Raw genomic sequence first — 18,691 nt, 5'->3', positions numbered from 1 at the left:
TAACGCTTTGTCAATGGCTTTAAGCAGGGGTGTCAAACATGATCAGATCTGGCCCACAGAACCCCATCATCCTATCTCCAGTTCTGCCCCTGGGTCTGAACAGATCCACACACGGCATGGCATACACCCAGAGCACAGGTCCAGTCCACATCCACAGACTCCCTCTCCCTCCTCCCTCCCCCCACCCAGCATTCAGTTATGTCCAGCTAGTGTGGCCACCATGCGTAGTATAGCTACTGCTCTGGTCAGATAGTGCCGCATGCTGGAGCAGCTGCCAGATCAGGTATGTTGCAGGTGAGGGAGAGGGTTTCATGGGCTTGATCTGGCCCCATGTGACCTGTGTGGCTCATGAATCCAAATGAGTTTAATGCTACTGATTTGAAGCACATAAGGTAACATGAAAAATTATCAGAAATGTGAACACTGCTGTATCCAGAAATTTGAACACTGTTGTATCATTGAACATCAATCTTCCAGGCTTGCAAGGTAAGTAGAATTCTATTTCTCTTGTTCTCCTCATCTTACCTTTACTGACAGCATAGTCCTGCATACTGATCCAGAGACTACGGGCTGGCTCTTTTGTACAACCCAAGGCCAAATCAACAAAGACAGCAATCTCAGGTCGCAATTTATAATCAAATGGCTTCTGCTCCTCGTTTCCAGAAAGGGCAACTTCCAGCAGTGAACTCATGCATTTTTCTACAGGAAGGGAAACATTTACACACAAGATTCAGCAGATTTTGATTGGTACATACATCCAATGGCTTTTTATATCTATTGATGGAAGTACATCCCACTAATATCTCCATCAAACCATTAGGAAGAACTCAATAACCCCTGCTGTATTAGCCAGGAGAAGTATTCTCATTATCTGACTTTAAAATTGGCCCTGTTACTGCACAATTGTTCTGTAGTATCATAGTTGGTAGGGTCGGAAGGGACCTGAGCAGATGATCAAGTCCAACCCTCTGCCATGGGCAGGAAATAATGCTGGGGTCAAACGACCCCAGCAAGGTGATTATCTAGCCTCCTTCTGAAGACCCCCAGGGTAGGGGCGAGCACCACTTCCCTTGGAAGTTGGTTCCAGATCCCAGCCGTCCTGACCGTGAAGTAGTGCTTCCTGATGTCCAGCCTGAACCTACTCTCAGTCAACTTACGGCCATTATTCCTAGTTACTCCTGGTGGTGCTTGGAGGAACAGGGTTTCTCCCATTCCCCGCTGTTCCCCCTTGGTAAGTTGATAGACGACCACCAAATCCCCTCTCAGCCTTCTCTTGTGGAGGCTGAACAGGTTCAGGTCCTTTAGCCTCTCCTCACAGGGACTGCCCTGCTGCCCCCTGATCAAGCAAGTGGTCCTCTTTTGGACCCTCTCAATGCTGTCCACATCCTTCCTGAAGCATGGCGCCCAGAACTGGACACAGTACTCCAACTGCGGCCTGACCAATGTCACATAGAGAGGGAGGATCACCTCCTGGGACCTGCTAGTGATGCCTCTGTGGATGCACGACAAGGTGAGGTTAGCCTTACTGACTGTGTCCTCACATTGGCAGCCCATGTTCATCTTGGAATCAATAATGACCTTGGGCTCCTTGACAACGACCCACATTTCACACAGGGGCCATGCTCGGGTGGGATGGGCTTCACCTCTCCCCTAAAGGCAAGCATGTCTTTTCTTCCAGGTTGGCTGATCTCATACGGCATGCTTTAAACTAGCTTCGCTGGAGGATGGGTCCACAGGGGGAAATGACAACACTTCCCAGCCAAAGACAGGCGATGAGCACAAGAAGTACCCAGGTCAGTGGCAGGGGTCCAGATAGTCCTGGGATCAGGAGGGTGGTGCATACACCCACAGGAGGCCTTAAATGCCTCCACACTAATGTTCATAGTATGGGGAACAAGCAGGAGGAACTTGCCCTCCTTCTAGCTAACACAAACCCGGACATAGTGGGACTCACTGAAACGTGGTGGGATTCAACGCATGACTGGGCGGTAAACATCAAGGGCTACAGACTGTACAGGCAGGATAGAACAGGGAGGAAAGGTGCGGGTGTAGTGCTCTATGTCAGAAAGCAATACACATCCTCAACAAACAGCACCAGGTCAGAGGAGGGGCACACTGAAGCGTTCTGGGTTAGAATACAAGGGGGTCAGGGGTGAAGGGACTTAACAGTGAGTGTCTACTACAGACCACCCAACCAGGGGGAAGAGCTGGACCGGGAATTCTCAGGTCAGCTTGTAGAGGCAGTTAGGTCAAGGGACACGGTCATCATGGGTGACCTAAACTACCTGGACATCTGCTGGGAGGAGCAGCCAGCCAGGTCTGACTACTCATGCAGGTTCCTAGCCAAGATACAGGACCTCCACCTAACCCAGGAGGTGCACGGTCCCACCAGGGGAAATGCCTTGCTGGATCTGGCCCTGGCCACAGGCAACGACCTGGTGAGGGGACTGCGGGTTCTCGACCACCTGGATGATAGCAATCATCACCTACTGGAATTCACCATCCAGCGCAGGGTGACAAAGGCCTGCAGCAAGACAGCAGCCCTAGACTTCAGGAAGGCAGATTTCATCGAGCTAAGTAGACTAGTCAGGGAGGCACTGAGGTCCCGGAGGGGTGGGAAGTTAGGATTCCAAGAAGAGTGGTTGTTCCTGAAGGAGACAATCCTCCAAGCCCAAAGGGTGGCAAATTCAACACAGATCAAAGGGGGCAAGAGTGCTCAAAAGCCCCTATGGCTTACCAAAAGCATCCAGGAACGTCTCAAAGCTAAAAAGGAGGTGTACGCCCAATGGAAGGGAGGGGCCATCACCAGGGAGGACTATACCTCTGTTGCTTGGGATTGTAGGGGGGCTGTCAGGAAGGCTAAGGCGGAGACAGAACTGGGACTAGTAACCCAGATCTAAGAGGACAAGAAGTCCTTTTTTAAATACATAGGGAGTACAAAGAAGGCACTGGGTAACGTGGGGTCCCTGCAGTACACGCTTGGCAATCTGATGGTTGCACCAGATGATAAAGCTGACCTCTTTAACAAATTCTTTGCCTCCATATTTCTGAGCAGGAACCAGGACATCCCCCCCACCAGGATCCCGGACGAACTCAGGAGAGGCACAGCCAGGCCCAGGGTCAGAGGGGACCTAGTCAGGGAATTTCTGGTGGGACTGGACATCTTCAAATCAGCAGGTCCAGATGACCTCCACCCAAGGATGTTGAGGGAATTGGCAGAGGCCATTGCAGGACCCCTGGCACAGCTCTACGAGCACTCATGGTGCTCTGGCAAGGTGCCAGAGGATTGGAAAAAGGCCAATGTGGTCCCCATTTTCAAAAAAGGAAGGAAGGAGGACCCAGGAAACAATAGGCCTGTTAGTCTTATCTCGGTCTTGGGGAGGTTCTTCGAGAAAATTATCCAAGAATACATCTGTAAGGGACCACCAGGGGAGATTATGCTTAGGGGCAACCAACATGGGTTCATTAGAGGCAATTCCTGTCAGACCAATGTGGTTGCCTTCTACGACCAGGTCTCTAAATCCTTGGACACAGGTGTCGCAGTGGACGTAGTCTTTCTGAACTTTAGAAAGGCCTTCGACACTGTCTCTCATCCCATTCCCATTAAAAAATTAGGTGACTGTGGCGTCAACGCCTACACAGTCAGATGGGTTGCAAATTGGCTGGAGGGCTGCACCCAGATGTCACAACCCAAGGGTGTGATTTTTTTTTTTTTGCATGTGCGCTTTGGCACTGCTGAATTATTTTCCCACCATTTGTAGCTTTCTTTGCAGGGTGCATTTCTCTGTTGCAACACAGAAATGCACGTTGCAAGGAGTTCCCGCCATTTGTATTTAAATTCGTGCCCCACTATTGGTCAGTTCTAAATTATTCCTATGTGGCGGCTAGCGATTGGCTTGCTAGCCATATAAGAGGCTTGGGTGGTTTCCGCCCAAGTCGGAGAACTTTGAGCACGCTGCAAAGTGCCTCTAAGGAGATTTGACTTGCGGCTAAGCTGATCGATAGACTGATCACCTATCGATTCTTCTCTCTGTCGCCGAACGATCCCTCGATGTACCCTTCCCTGCGCGCAAAAGTTCCACGGAGCCTCGACAACTTCGTGTGAGCGAATTGTGAGTCAATCCAGAGTTCTGTCCGAGTCCTAAAACTAGGATTTAAGCGAAGTATTCCTGGAAACGTTCCAGCCTACACTGCGACCATCTTCCGTGTAAGTAAACAATCTTAAACAACCATTAAGCGTCCGTGTCTAATTCTAGCGCACCGCCTGCCTTCCCCAACCCAGCGTGTCTGGGCTGCTGGCCACAGCCCGCGGCGCAAAAAAAGGGGCCTCGGATCATTCCCAGCCCGCACACCAGAGAGTGGTGGTGAATGGGTCATTTTTGACCTGGAGGGATGTGGGCAGTAGGGTTCCCCAAGGCTCGGTCCTCGGGCCTGCACTGTTCAACATCTTCATCAGCAACTTGGACGAGGGGGTGAAAAGCACCTTGTTCAAGTTCACAGATGACACTAAGTTGTGGGGAGAAGTTGGCACGTTAGAAGGGAGGGACAGGCTACAACTAGATCTGGACAGGTTACAAGGGTGGGCGGATGAGAATAGGATGGGTTTCAATACTGACAAGTGCAAGGTACTGCACTCAGGGAGGAAGAATCAGCAGCATACCTACAGGCTGGGGAACTCCCTTCTCATCAGCACAGAGGCAGAAAATGATCTTGTACTTGTAGCTTTAACTTCTAGTCATACATACTTTGGGAGTGGGGGTTATGGCAACACTTCCATTTTACAAAATATCACCTGCACTTTTTTAGATAGAATTTTCTTTCAGAAAAACTGAAAAATTGCAGTTCTAATTTTGTATACTGTAATAAGCCAGTAAATACAGGGACATTAACTTACAGAAAATTTTTTGCAGTATATGCAAGTACAAAAATGATAAATATTTGCTGGTTTTATTGGGGGTTTTTTGTCTTTTCAAACCACTCTTAAGAATTTGCAGTTTGTGCCTTTCTTCCATAGCCAAAACCAACCTACTACACATTCTCAAATCATGAGCCTGAAGACAACAGACAGCTTAAAGAGGTCAATGCCTTTACAGCTCTTGACTCTAATAATATTTTTCAACAGTTTTTCATCAGTACAAAAGACAGGTTCAGCTTCAATAATTACCACTGTGTTAAGTTTACTGTGTCCTAGCCCTGCTATTAAAAAAAAAAAAAAAAAAAAAAAAAAAAAAAAAAAAAAAAATCAAGCTTCTAAGAAATGTAGACACTTGAGTTCATGAAAGATGGAAGGTAAAAAGGCATTGAACTCCTACTGCCTAGCCTCCCAATATCCTAAACAGTCTGCAGGAATGGCAATCTTAAAAGGCAGTAAGATGAAGCAGCAACAGAAGAACAAAGTATTAAAAACTTCACATATATAGCAAAGAATAGCTGTGTATCAAATTACCTAAATGAGGAATATCCATTTCTACTCCATCACTGAAGAGTGGTGTTTTTAACCAATAGGCTGTATCCTGTTCTTCAGGGGACATTGGAGGTCCCTGAAGCATTCCACCAAGACAGCGTCCTATAAGCAGAGCTACAGTTCTCTCTAAATCAACAAGCCATACCCAAGATTGAGCAGGCTGTGGTAAAGGCACTCCAGCAGGATCAATAAGTTCAGGTCCACCTAAGTATTAAGCAATAATTGGGCAAATCAGACTTGTTTTTTCATACTGTTAAACAGACACGAACATTATGTGACAACTTAGTGCTTTTTTTTGGCCAATGTGGCTGATAATGTCACTGATACATGCCTGTGCGTGCACGGAGCCACAGCATGCACACAGCCAGGAATGCAGCTGGGCAGCATGGAGAACAGCGTCTTGCAGGCAAGCCTGGTGGAGGGGTGGAAGGGGGGTGGCTTGTGGGGGAGGGCAGATCATTGCCCCCATGGTGAGGGAGGGAGTGGGCCTGAGGGAGGTACTGCCCAGCTGGAGCAGGGTAGGTGGCAGGACAGAGCCACAGGGGCCAAAGAGGAGGTGGCAGCTTCTGGCTGCTGCATGCACCCCCAAGGGAGGCATGGGGGGCATATGCCCCTCAGATTTGTGTGCAGGATGAGGGCAGGCTGCCCACTGAAGCTGGAATCTGTGCCAGCCTCTTCCCAGCAGGGGGGCTGGGCTAGGGCTGTGCTTGGCATACACAGGTGGTGGTGCTGGGAGCGGGGGTTATGAGGAAGCTACAGTGAATCTGGGGTGGCTGTAGCCCACCCCATAGACCCCCCAGCAGTGCCACTGCCACCTGCCCCGCCCCTGCCGGCCCCAAGCAGAGCCCTGGCCCAGCCCTCCTGCCGGGAAGAGGCCAGTGCAGTCACCAGCCCCCAGCCTGCCCTAGCCCCACACACAGATCCAGAGGGCATATGTCCCCCATGCCTTCCACAGGGGTGCATGCAGCAGTGGGAGCCACAACCCCACACTGCACGAGCTGCCTGCCCACAACTCTATCCTGTGCCCCACCCTGGCTGGGCAGTGCTTGCTCCTGGCCCAGCCCCAGCCCCACTCCATCTCTCACCGTGTGGGCCTCGATGTGCCCACCACACTGCTTCCCCTCCACAGACGTACCAGAAGGATGTTGCTCTCCAAGCTGCAGGGCTGCATATTGGCAATTGGATAGGTATTGGTTGATATGGCTCATTAATAACTGGCCACCAGTATCGGCCAAAAAAATCTTTATCAGTACACCCCTATTTTTCTCCATTTTCTATTTTATAAGAACGATGAATATTTCACAGCACTTGTTAAACAATAGCAATTTTATCCATTAAAGTTAATTTTAATCAAACTACAAATAAAAAACATAATATTTTGATATTGGAGTATTATAAATATATATGACAGCATGCCTGGAAGGTTTTCAGTAAAAGTACATGTTCACATGTTAATATGACATTTTGGACAGTATTCTCCCATCCCTCATACACCTTAAACTCCCAAAGTGATTAAGATTTTTAGGCTTACAAGATCAAACTCTTTGTTTGTGGTCAAAATATTTCCTTTATAGCAAATCTGTGATAATAAATTTAAAGACTAGAAAGGAAGGACAGTGAAACACCTTAGCTTAAAAGATCACACTCTAACTGATGACGGTTAAATCACATTCCAATTTAGAGAGTACATTTATCTATCTCCTTTTTCAGTCAAAAAATAATTGTTATTTTACTTACCATGAAGTGGCCACTGTAATTCTTGATCTTCTAAAAGGGCAGCAGCAGGCAACAGTCTATTAAGGCGATCTAGAGGTGGCAACAGATCTAGCAGGTAACTCAATAAAGGACGGGCTACTGACACAGGCAGTAACAATAACGAGTTAACAATCTGACAGAGCATACTGCCAGCTGCAGATACATAAATTACATCTAAAAGGAAAAAAAAAAAAAAAAGAGAGATTTTCAATTAATTTGAATTGCTCTTTTACTTTATCAATATAAAAGCCTTAAAATATTAAATAGTCACCTTTTATATTTAAGGAAGTTTTGATAGAAACATCTTAACTATCCTTAAAAATCTAAGTATCCTTTATGATTTTATTAAATGAAATACTAAAATGATCTGTATGTATAAAATAACATACAGTCTCTTAATGAGCATTTAATTAGCAATACTCCATTGTATGCCACCCTTCCAAAAAAGGTTCAGGGCAACTTACAGTAAAAATAAATAAATAAATGAATAAATAATAACAACTTATAGAAAAAGATACAATATTAAGCATTAGAGTTTTCTGCATACAAATTTTAATCTGTAACACTTTTAAAAAGTAAATGCCAAATTGGGCTTTATGTTTATTTAGCACACACCCAATCTGCACTTTATACCTGCACTCACTAAAGAAATGTCAACTTTAAATATTCTCACCAAATGTGATTAGAGGTTAAAACAATCTTCATTTTATCTGCAATTTTTACTTTGCACCCTATGTGCTATCAAATGCATCATGCGCCTGATGATGTGTCTGTACACTTAAACAATTTTCTACTGTGGGAAAAACTACTCCATGTAGCAAACAAAGGAAAAGGGAGACCACTGAAGACTTTTTGGATTGTAAACAAATATTGCCAAAGGAAATTCAGATACAGGGTGGACTCAAAACTTGCTTTCTCTTCATTTGGTTTTGTTTTAGCTTGGTGGTGTTCCATTAACTACAACTTTTTTAAGCAAAATGTACCTCTTAGTTTTTCCCCAACACTGCCATTCCAAGAACTTTCCTTAAGTAGAGTTGCAGAACGTGAATAGATATCTGTAGCATGAGGCAGTAAAAGCTGAAGGTGTTTATGCAGCAGCGCCACACTACTAGAATTCTGGAAACAAAACAGAACAAAAAAGCATATTTACTTTTCCAGAGTTTAAGACATATTTTCCCCCTCCGAAAAGTCCTTTATACACCAAAATATACAGTATCCGTATTTCAGAAGGTTGTAATTTTTCTTAATATTATGAATTGTCAGGTACACTAAACAACCTTCTTGAAATCATTATTGCATTGATATTTACAAATTGCTAACAAGTTATAATGTATTTCCAAAAAACATATAAGCAAACTATTTACCTCACTAACACTGTTGATATGACAATAAGCCAGCAATTGTTTCTGCAGCGAACACAATAGCTCATGAAGATGAGCAGGCTGGCTGTTTTCGGATGATGATGTCCCAAGTAAAAACTTATCACTATTTTTTTCCAGCTCTCCAAAGGCTTGATCCTAATTAAACAAGGGGAACAATCATCAATCACCTGCCTTTATGTATTATAATACTTTACTTTTACCTCAAAAGGAAAACCTTCTATCACTAGCAATTATATCTGGGATTTTGAAAGCAACCTAAAATCAAAGGGTTCTTTGCTCCCTTAGGCTTTTTTAAAAATCCCAGCCAACAGAAGTGGACCTGAAGTCAGGCAGTTTGATCCTTGGAACAGTAACTGTGACTGTTATCAGGACTGAAAATCTCTAGCAGATTTTCAAAAGACAGAGGGGAAATAGGTATCAATGGGACTTGGAAACTATATTGTTCTCTTTCTCATGTGGGAGCTGAAACTGGAAGTTTCAGGTAAAAGACTGGATAGGGATTCACAGTGAATGCAGATTACTTTTTGACAGTACACTGATGAGAAATAAAAATGAAGGCAACAAGACTTTCAGCCAGCAAAAGGAAGAACCCCAAGAACTGTGTAAAGTTTTCTTACCTCTTCTACCCCAACTCCTTTTGGGAATATTTTGGTTCCCTAGAAGGAATGATGCAGCAAAAAAGTTATGGCACCTACACATTTAGGGAGAAGGTTCAGAGTCCTTTTCCCCCCAAATGCTGTACCATCCTGCACCTGAGAAGAACCACTCGAGCTGGTACAGCTTATGAAAAGTGGGTTGACCTGTTCTGGCTGAATTACTGCTGGAAAGTTTTCTCCAAGTGATTTAAATTGATAAAATGATGGCCAAATTCTTGGTGTTCTGCTGTCATATCCTGGTGTCTGACTCAGAACTTCAGCTTACATATGAAATAATACCTAAAATATTCCAGGGAAATTGGCTCCAGAATGGTTTAAAGAACAGTAAGAGATCTTCATCTTTCATACACAAAAACATGTCTTAAACGCTACATATGCTATATTTGAGTTGTATACACAACTGTAATAACAGTAATATTGGATCCTTAATCTCACGAGACAGTAAACTGATTTTAGTCCAGATTCAGAGGTTAATGAGTGTGGAGTTGCTGTTCCCTATCTTCTGAACAAATTTGAAGAATAAAACAATATACTACTTAAACAAAGTGAAGAAAATCTTAAGGTTTCAGCTCTTGAATTATTCAAAACATTACTGCTACAAATCCAAAACATACCGTGTAAAATCCTAAATTTCTTAGAAGGGTCTTCATTAAAATTTCAGCAAGATGAGTATCTGGATGGCTGCTTTGGACACCATATGTTTGATCAGAGAGGTTTCCATAGCCGATACACAGAGAAGAAATATCTGTTGTATCAGACGGTGAGCTATAACCAAGTAGGGAAGCTACATGGGTGTGGTCTTGTAAACTTGTCAAAATAATATCCAGCTGCATTCTCTAAAGGAAAGAATTAGATAGGAATAATTGTTCCTGTTAGACAACAAAGACAGAATAGTAATGAGCTTAAAAATCAGGAAAAGTTAAAACATTTTCTTAATACTTATTAAAAATAGTTGGGCGATAGGGGTCCATGAATAGGCCCTATTCAATTCAGATTCAGCTTGAATCCGGGGCAGCGATTCGATTTGTTAATTCAGACCAGCGTCCCCAATTCGATTCGGTCGATGCCTATTTGGAGAATCAGATTCAGACACAGACACAGCTTTAATTATTCTTTCTACATACCTTGAAGTACCCATGCGGCTTGTGAACATTATGATGCTGGGGCAGATGGAGTGTCCCACAGGCCCTCCAAGTGCTCAGCCGCAAACCTGGAAGTGGACCAGAAATACTTCCGGTCCACTTCCAGGTCCGCCAGGGAGCGCACTGGGGGGCCCCCCTGGCTCAGCAATCAGCCACGGGGGGATCCCAGGTGTAGCCCCCCGACTCAGGAGGCACCAGTCGCCAAGTCAGAGGGAGCACGGGGGGGCCCCCTGCACACACTCGGAAGTGGACTGGAAGTTTCATAGTTGGTAGGGTTGGAAGGGACCTGAGCAGATCATCAAGTCCGACCCCCTGCCATGGCAGGAAAGAGTACTGGGGTCAAACGCCCCAGCAAGGTGTTCATCTAGCCTCCTCTTAAAGACCCCCAGGGTAGGAGCCAGCACCACTTCTCTTGAAGTTGGTTCCAGGTCCTAGCTGCCCTGACAGTGAAGTAGTGCCTCCTGATGTCTAGCCTGAATCTACCCTCTACCAGCTTGTGGCCGTTGTTTCTTGTCACTCCTGGTAGTGCTCGGGGGAACAGGGACTCCTCCAATGCCTGCTGGTCCCCTCTGACTAGTTTGTAAACGGCCACTAGATCCCCCCTCAGCCTTCTCTTGTGCAGGCTGAACAGGTTCAGGTGCCTTAGCTTCTCCACATAGGGCCTGCCCTGCTGACCCCTGATTATGCGAGTGGCCCTCCCTTCTAGCATGCCCACTTCTCCCCACATCTTGGTGTCATCTGCAAATTTGAACAGGGTGCTTTTTACACCCCCATCCAAGTCACTCAACTGATGAAGATGTTAAACAGTGCGGGTCTGAGGACCAAGCCCTGGGGAACCCCACTGCTCACATCCCTCCAGGTCGAATAAGACCTGTCCACCACCACTGTCTGCGTGAGGCACTCCAGCCAACTAGTAACCCATTTGACTGTGTAGGTGTTGACACCACAGTCTCCTAGCTTTTTAATGAGAATGGGGTGAGACAGTGTTGAAGGCCTTCCTAAAGTCCAGAAAGACTACGTCCACTGCTACACCTACGTCTAAGGATTTTGTGACCTGGTCACAGAAGGCTACCAGGTTGGTCTGACAGGACCTGCCTCTGATAAACCCGTGTTGGTTGCCCCTAAACAATCTCCCCTGCTGTCTCCTCGTGGACATGCGGCAGGATAATTCTCTCAAAAAGCTTACCCAGGATGGAGGTAAGGCAAACTGGCCTATAGTTTCCTGGGTCCTCCTTCCTCCCTTTTTTTGAAAATGGGAACCACACTGGCCCTTTTCCAGTCCTCTGGCACCACGCTAGAGCACCATGAGTGCTTGTAAAGCCGTGCCAGGGGTCCAGCTATGACCTCTGTTAATTCCCTCAGCACTCTGGGGTGGAGATTGTCAGGCCCAGCTGATTTAAATATGTCCAGTCCCTCCAGAAATTCCTTGACTAGATCCTCACTGACCCTAGGCCTGGGTGCGCCTCCCCTGGGGCCTATGGGGGTTCCGGGGGGGGGGAGTGGTGATCTGATCCCTGCTCAGAAAAATGGAGGCAAAGAAACTGTTAAATAGGTTAGCTTTGTTGTCTGGTGCAACGACCAGATTTCCTAGCATGTCTTGCAGCGGTCCCACGTTACCCGGTACCTTCTTTTTACCCCCTATGTATTTAAAACAGGACTTCTTGTCCACTTATGGGTTTGCTGCTGAGCACGCTGGGGAGTCCCCTGCACTCCTGGGGGACTCTCCATGAGCCCCAGCATTACAGCACTCATGAGCCACCTGCTACCTAGAGGTATGTAGAAAAAACATGTAAGGCTGCATCTACGTCCAAATCTTTCTGAATCAATTCGGAGGGTTCCGATTCGATTAGGAGAGATTAAAGGGTCCCCTGATTCAATTCGGATTCGAAGATTCGGCCACCAAATTGGGCCGAACCTCCACTGAATCGAATCAGGGACTGAAGCTTTGCACAGCCCTACTGGGTGATATAACCAGTTACCAACAAAAAGCTGGTACAAGTTTTTACTGCTGACTGTCAAACCTAGATAATAAATATACTGTACTAGAAAGCAGTCTAACAGTAACTAGGATAATTCAGAACAGAACTGTCTAACTTTTGAGTGACCAGGGATCATAGCCCCCCCACTAGCCACGCTGTGAAGGCCATACACCCCTTAGGCCACATGCTCTATGGACTGCAGGCTGCACAGCCCTCCCTCCAACCCCTTAATGCAGCAGCGCTCCTTGTACTACACCATTCTGCTATTCCTGTGGTGTGTGGGGTTCCTGGGTCCCCAGCTGTGGTCTCTCTCTACACTATGGGCTGCCCTTGCCCCACCTCATTCCCAGGAGCAGTGGCAGGAAATGGAAACTGAAGGAGGAATGTGGGGAGCCCAGAGAAAGCAGCTGAAACAGTGGAGGAAGCAGTGTTTGAATCAGGAGCCTGAGGATCAATGGTTAATGCTTCAGGGACACCATCGAGCCCACAGACCACCAGCTGGACAGCCCTGGTTAGAGCTGTTCAATTCAATGTAGTCATGATTGGAGTAGACAGGTCAGGTTGCAGACTAAAGGCCTTCTGAAAATCTAATCTATCAACCTTAAAAGATACAGACAGCAAGCTGTGTCTATGCAGATAAAATTCTTGGGCTCTGTTTCACTAAAAAGAGAATAAATGATGCGCAAGCAGAAAAACTTCACTATGTTTGTATCAACTGGCACTCTAGTACCATTATTTACTCAAACCCAAGACAAGGTTTCTTTCCCACTCAAGTCCAGGGAGGGTGGGGGGGAGGAGGGAGAGCCAGAGGCTACAGCCCCCAGGCTTGGGTTAAGAGTCTGGGCCGTAGCTGTTGCCTCCACAGCTGTTGCCTCTGCCCAGTGCCACCTGCCCCCCAGCTACTGCCTACCCCCTTCCCTCCCTCACCACTTACTCTCTGGCTCATGCCCTACTGCAGACCAGGAAACGGAGTAAGCACTGCAGGGGGCAAAGGGGCAACAGTCAGGGTACTTGACACCCCACCACCTGCCCCCAGATGGCTGCCTGACCTGTTGCAGTGGCAGGAAGTACAAATCCAAGACAATCCTCCAATAATTAGATTCTAGACATGAAAAATGTATACATTTGTTATAATTTTCCATATCTAGAATATTGGGGGGGGGTCGCCTTAAATTCAAAGATGTCTTAGATTTCAGTGAATATGGCAATTATGTAGTTAGTGTTTTTATTATTAGAAGCCATTAAGATGAAAGGCAGCATTGGGGAAGAGGTACAAAAGCTTATGTAAAAGCGTATACTGCAGAGCTAGGTGCAGAGGTACCCAAACTAGCCATTTCTTAGCAAGGTAAAACAATTCACGCAGTTCTGTGCCATCGAAGACACACTGCTTCCAATATACAAGCTAGCTTGTTTAAACTTAGTTTAAGCATCTCTACCCTACTCTGCTGCATTGACAAATCCTAGGAGTCACCACAATTACACTGAACAAGGTATTTTTTTAAAGGCATAAAGTGTAGAGAAAGGCCAATTTTGTGTTTCAGCATTTTTTCACTACCAAAATATGTTTTTCCCCTCATACAGTTCAGAGCATAATCTTCTTTTAATTGACAGATTACTCTTTATTAATCATTTTCAGACGATTTCTGGGCACAACCAATATTTATGTTGTTAAATTCCCTCAGTACCACCACAGCATATGGTAAATAAATTATACATAGATAATTGTTAAAAGGTATCCACACCACATTCACACTGTTCTATTAATGTTCAGCTTGTTCCTTGATTCAGTTCAGCTTCCTGAAAATGAAACTGCCCATCAATTTATTATTTTTTTTACCAAGCTTCACAGGAACAGCATAATATACTAATTTTTACCACATTTCTAAATTTCTTTAAAGACAAAACTGATACTTCAGGTTTAATTCTTTTGACTTAAAATGAGACTTGCATTAACACAGGGCTAACCAACTGGCAGCCTATGGGCCATACATCCCACCCAAATGCCATTCCCATACCACTTCTACAGCTGCTGGAGTCTCCAGTCTTCCCCTCTCTCCTCCAGGTCATGTTGTCCACACTGTTGGTGGGGACATGCCAGGCCATGCTACCCTTCCAGCAAAGGGGTGAGGACCAAGGAGCGAGTCCTTCTTGAACTACTTCCTAATAATTTTCATGATAAAATAGACAAAAGGAATGTCTCAACAGGATCTGCACTGCTCCAACAAATGAGGCACTGCCAGGTATAATTCCTCTTCTCCATAGCGACTCATCAAATATACCTTTCTTTTTTTCTGAAGACAAGAAGGAAGAGCCTGGCCTGCAGCACATTCCAGGGCACTGCTGCAGCACACTCACTCACCTAATTCATGACTGTACACATCCTCATTACCACTGAGGTCTGGGAGCAGGAAAGGGCTACCCACCTACACACATTGGACAACAGTGCCCTGGATTCAATCATTAACTTGCTGTGTGACACTATGCAAATTACCTAACTTTTCTGTATTAATCTTCTGTAACCATCTGTAAAAACAGAGATAGTAATAGCTACTCACTTGTAGTGTTGCAAAAGCCAAATTATATATATTAAAAAAAACACTGTACGCTGTAAGAATTATTTAAAAAAGACTCAGGACAATGAGATTAAGGTAAAGTTAATCCAATTTGTTAAATTAACTTGATCCTTAACAGTAATTAACCAAACTATACCAGATGTAACCTCTAACATAAGGATACACACAACTGTTTGGAAAGAGCTACACACATTTAACAAGGCCTTACCTGCCCTTTTGATAAGCTCTCCCATCTATCAGGGCCTTGCGGTAGAAGAGAATGCAGCAATTCCATTCTTTCTCGCAGTGGTGGAAGTAGCATGGTTGCTCCTACTGACAAAGTTTCAATTACAACCTAAAAGTAAAGTAGGGGGAAAAAAATTGTATATTTCAAAATCATTTATATCAATTCAATGTCACTTTTAGAAAAAAATGACTATAACTGAAATCAAAGATCCAGCATATCTACAATTTAGCTTTATACTCATCCTAACACTTGAAGTAAATGTGTTGATTCTGATCAGTTCTGTCAGTTCAATTTCTAATCTTCACCTAAGGTTCTGGAATTTATCAGTTCCTCGTATCAGCAGCTTTCTGGACAAATTCTGGAATGCTAATTTCTACTCAGTTATATAGGTATGAATCAGAACAAAACTAAACAGAACAAAAATCCAGAAATGAAGAGAAGTTGGCTGCAAGACTCCAGAGACTGATCTCAAAATAGTTACATGCAGTAGAAAATTAAATTTAATCCAAATTCTCTTTTATAAACTACCATAAACTTTAATTAAATTAACCATCACAAATTTAGTATGATGGTCAGTCCCTACTTAAAAAGGACAACTCAAAGGGTGCATTTTATGCATTTAAAAATAAACAAAAATATATACATATTATATTGTGCTTTTCACCTGTGGTTTGCAATTCATGATTTACTAGCCTCCTTGAGAAATAGCCTCCTTTCACCTATTTATACAATATCATACACTATTCAATTTATGGAAGTGTCATAATGGCTGTAATGCCAAGGCTGCATCAAGATCTGCTCTTAAAACAGAACTTTCATCCTTCAGTGATTTAATGTAGTCTCAAAATTTAACCGAACACTTGCCTTTATATGGTTTAGCAAAAGAAAAGATTTTATTAAACAAGCTAGCTTTCAAATTTAAGGTTACCTTATTTTTTTCAGACTTCTATTGCTATAGAAACTGTTTCTTGATAAACTCTTAAGTTTCATGCAGGAATACGATAAGTTGAAACAGAAATAAAAATCTGTTCCATGCTTGAGTATCTCACCAAAGCAATATGGCACCTACACTGAATATCTGTTGGTATCTAAAGTAAATTTAATAATCTTATTTTAAAAAAGGGTTAGTTTTGAACCACAAAGTTCCAAATGGGTTGGGAATTACTTATGTAAGATAGCTTCCCTCCCTACACTTGCAACCTTTCTTGCCCAAAGCATATAATTCTCAAGGGCTACTCCTCTGTTGTGCTGCAGGATATCATGGACTATTGGGGGACATACTAACTGCATGACCACCACTGGTCAGCTAAAGTCTGTGATGCCAAGGTTTTTGGGAACTCCAAACAAGTGCCCCTGACATTGCTGGTGGCCCTCTGTGCAAGCACTCAAGTGGAAGAATTTATAATCTCACCCTACTCCATCCGCTCCAGGTCATGAAGTTCTAGGTTGCGTACTTGGATACCAGGAAAAAAACATTCAACTACTAGTAGAGCAGCTGTCACATGACCACTAAGTACAGCTTTAAACACTTCAAGACACAGAGGGGGACACTGGCTATGCACATGGATGCCAGAGTGCTACCTGCTCTGATGCTGATCTCGGCCTGCATCCTGCACATCTATGAGGCCAAGGGAGAAGAGTGGGCAGAGGAGTTAAGTTTGGCAGTGTAAGGGTCAGAATGTGGCAAGACCCTAAAGCACAACCATCATCAGAATGTTCTTGTCAAGGATGCCTAGACAAACCACTTCAACAATGCCAGCTGCAGAGCAAAAAGAGGGCACAATGGAGTGAAAACTGAAAAAGGCAAAGGGCACAGCCAATGATTGCTTAGAGAACCAAAAGAGGTTTTTTAGATTAAAAACTTTATTGAGAAAATATTGAAAAATTATGGTTACTACATGGCTTTGTAGAGTTGAAAGACAGTGGTAAACAGTTGTAACAGCCCAAAAACTTGTGTTAGCTACAAGGGAGTGCTTTACAGGCTGTGGATGGGAAGAACACAGGGCACTTTGTCAAAAGAAAGGTGGGGAAAATGGAGGCTGTCAAGTGGTGCCTGAGGGAAGGTGGGGAGAGGGTTCTTTGACAGCATGCCATCATGTTGAACAGAGGAATCAAAGGAGGCATAAGTTCAAGGTTGCAATGCCCTTAGTGGACCAGAACTGTCACAGATTTGAGTTCCTCCAGATCCCAACTCTCCAGTGAAAGTAAGGGTCCTTGACCTTGAGCTCATGCAAAGATAAAGGCTGGAATCAAAGAAGGAAGGGAGTTGGAGATGCACAAGGGCTATGCAAAGGCATGTCTCAGGTGTATCTGAATCTGTAACCACATCATTAACTGTGGCCCTGATCTCAGGCCTGCCACCAGGGCTGGAAGAAACTCTGGGCATGGGAGGTGGGAAATCAGAAAGCAAGATGACAACCAGGGCAGCCAACAACTCTCCCTTGCTGCATCTTCTCCTCTTATGTCAGGTGAATCTGCTCTGCACTCTTGGGTGGTGACCTTGGGGCCTCTATGCCCATTACTGCAGTATTTCCATTTGCAGCAGGTGTTGACCCTGAAATGACAGCAAGGGGTAGGGGGCAGGGAAGAGCCCATTATTAACCTTCAGCAATGTAAAGATACAGTGATGAACACCTCAACATGATCCTGGCTCCCACCTTTTTTCCCAGTGCTCCAGGACAGTAGCCACTCATCTCCAAAACCCGGCTCAGGGACCTGATGCCCTGTGGTATACTGGTGGACAATCCCTAGCGGACCCCTATATGGGATTCTCCCCTGTCCACTGATATGGATATCTCTTTGAGGTGTGGGGAGGTGGGGGCTCCCTAGTCAGGATCTATACCTCAGATTCTCTCCATCATTATTCCTAATTTTGCAGGACACTTTCTTCTATAGGGAAATTGCCCTGTTCCATGTGACCATGCTCCACAGACAACTAACTGTTGAGGGAAGCAGGGGGGCAACACCACTCTATATGGTCTCTTATTACTGAACAAGATGGTCCTGCCCAAATATCTAGCCCCCCGGAGAGGCCTGCTTTGCTGGCTCTATGGAAAGAAGAGGGCTACCTTTAAATGTGAGGCCCTGACTGACAGAGTACCTCCAGAGGAAGTTCTAATACCTGTCCCCAACTAACTAACAGTCAGTGAAGACCACTGACTATCTCGGCTGAAGGAATACAGCAAAAACTGTGCAGAGACTTCAAGCAGAGCATAGGATCTCTCATTCATTATGAGATCTGCAAACTTGCAGACTCCCACTGCCATCCTTACAAGGCCTGCCTGCCAAAGTTCTTTGAGTAGCCAAAGGCAGGTGAATGAACCGAGTATCATTTCTTGTACATCTGGGTGGGAATCCATGCCAACAAACTGGGTATCCTGGATCCCACCCCTTGCTGCAACACTAACAGATGTGGACTTCAGCTGCAACCAAGAATCTGGCCCATGACATTTTAAACTGTTTTAGCAAGCCAGAGAGCTCTGCAAGGATTGCCCTTGGGACTCTGTTCTGGGCT

General features: G+C 44.9%; 1 protein-coding gene across 1 annotated transcript in view; it reads right to left on the bottom strand.

Moving 5' to 3' along the window:
* The window catches only part of HERC1 (HECT and RLD domain containing E3 ubiquitin protein ligase family member 1), a 177,442-nt gene that overhangs the window by 98,073 nt on the left and 60,678 nt on the right, over positions 1-18,691 (bottom strand). The window contains 7 exon segments of the mRNA XM_059714771.1: positions 526-699; positions 5,447-5,668; positions 7,202-7,393; positions 8,203-8,335; positions 8,584-8,736; positions 9,872-10,093; positions 15,160-15,285. Coding sequence (XP_059570754.1) covers positions 526-699; positions 5,447-5,668; positions 7,202-7,393; positions 8,203-8,335; positions 8,584-8,736; positions 9,872-10,093; positions 15,160-15,285 — 1,222 coding nt within the window.

This window comes from Alligator mississippiensis, chromosome 11 (genome assembly GCF_030867095.1).
Source record: "Alligator mississippiensis isolate rAllMis1 chromosome 11, rAllMis1, whole genome shotgun sequence".
Classification (NCBI taxonomy): Eukaryota; Metazoa; Chordata; order Crocodylia; family Alligatoridae; genus Alligator; species Alligator mississippiensis.
Note: the sequence above shows the minus strand (reverse complement) of the source record. Positions and strands in the feature narration are given on the sequence as shown.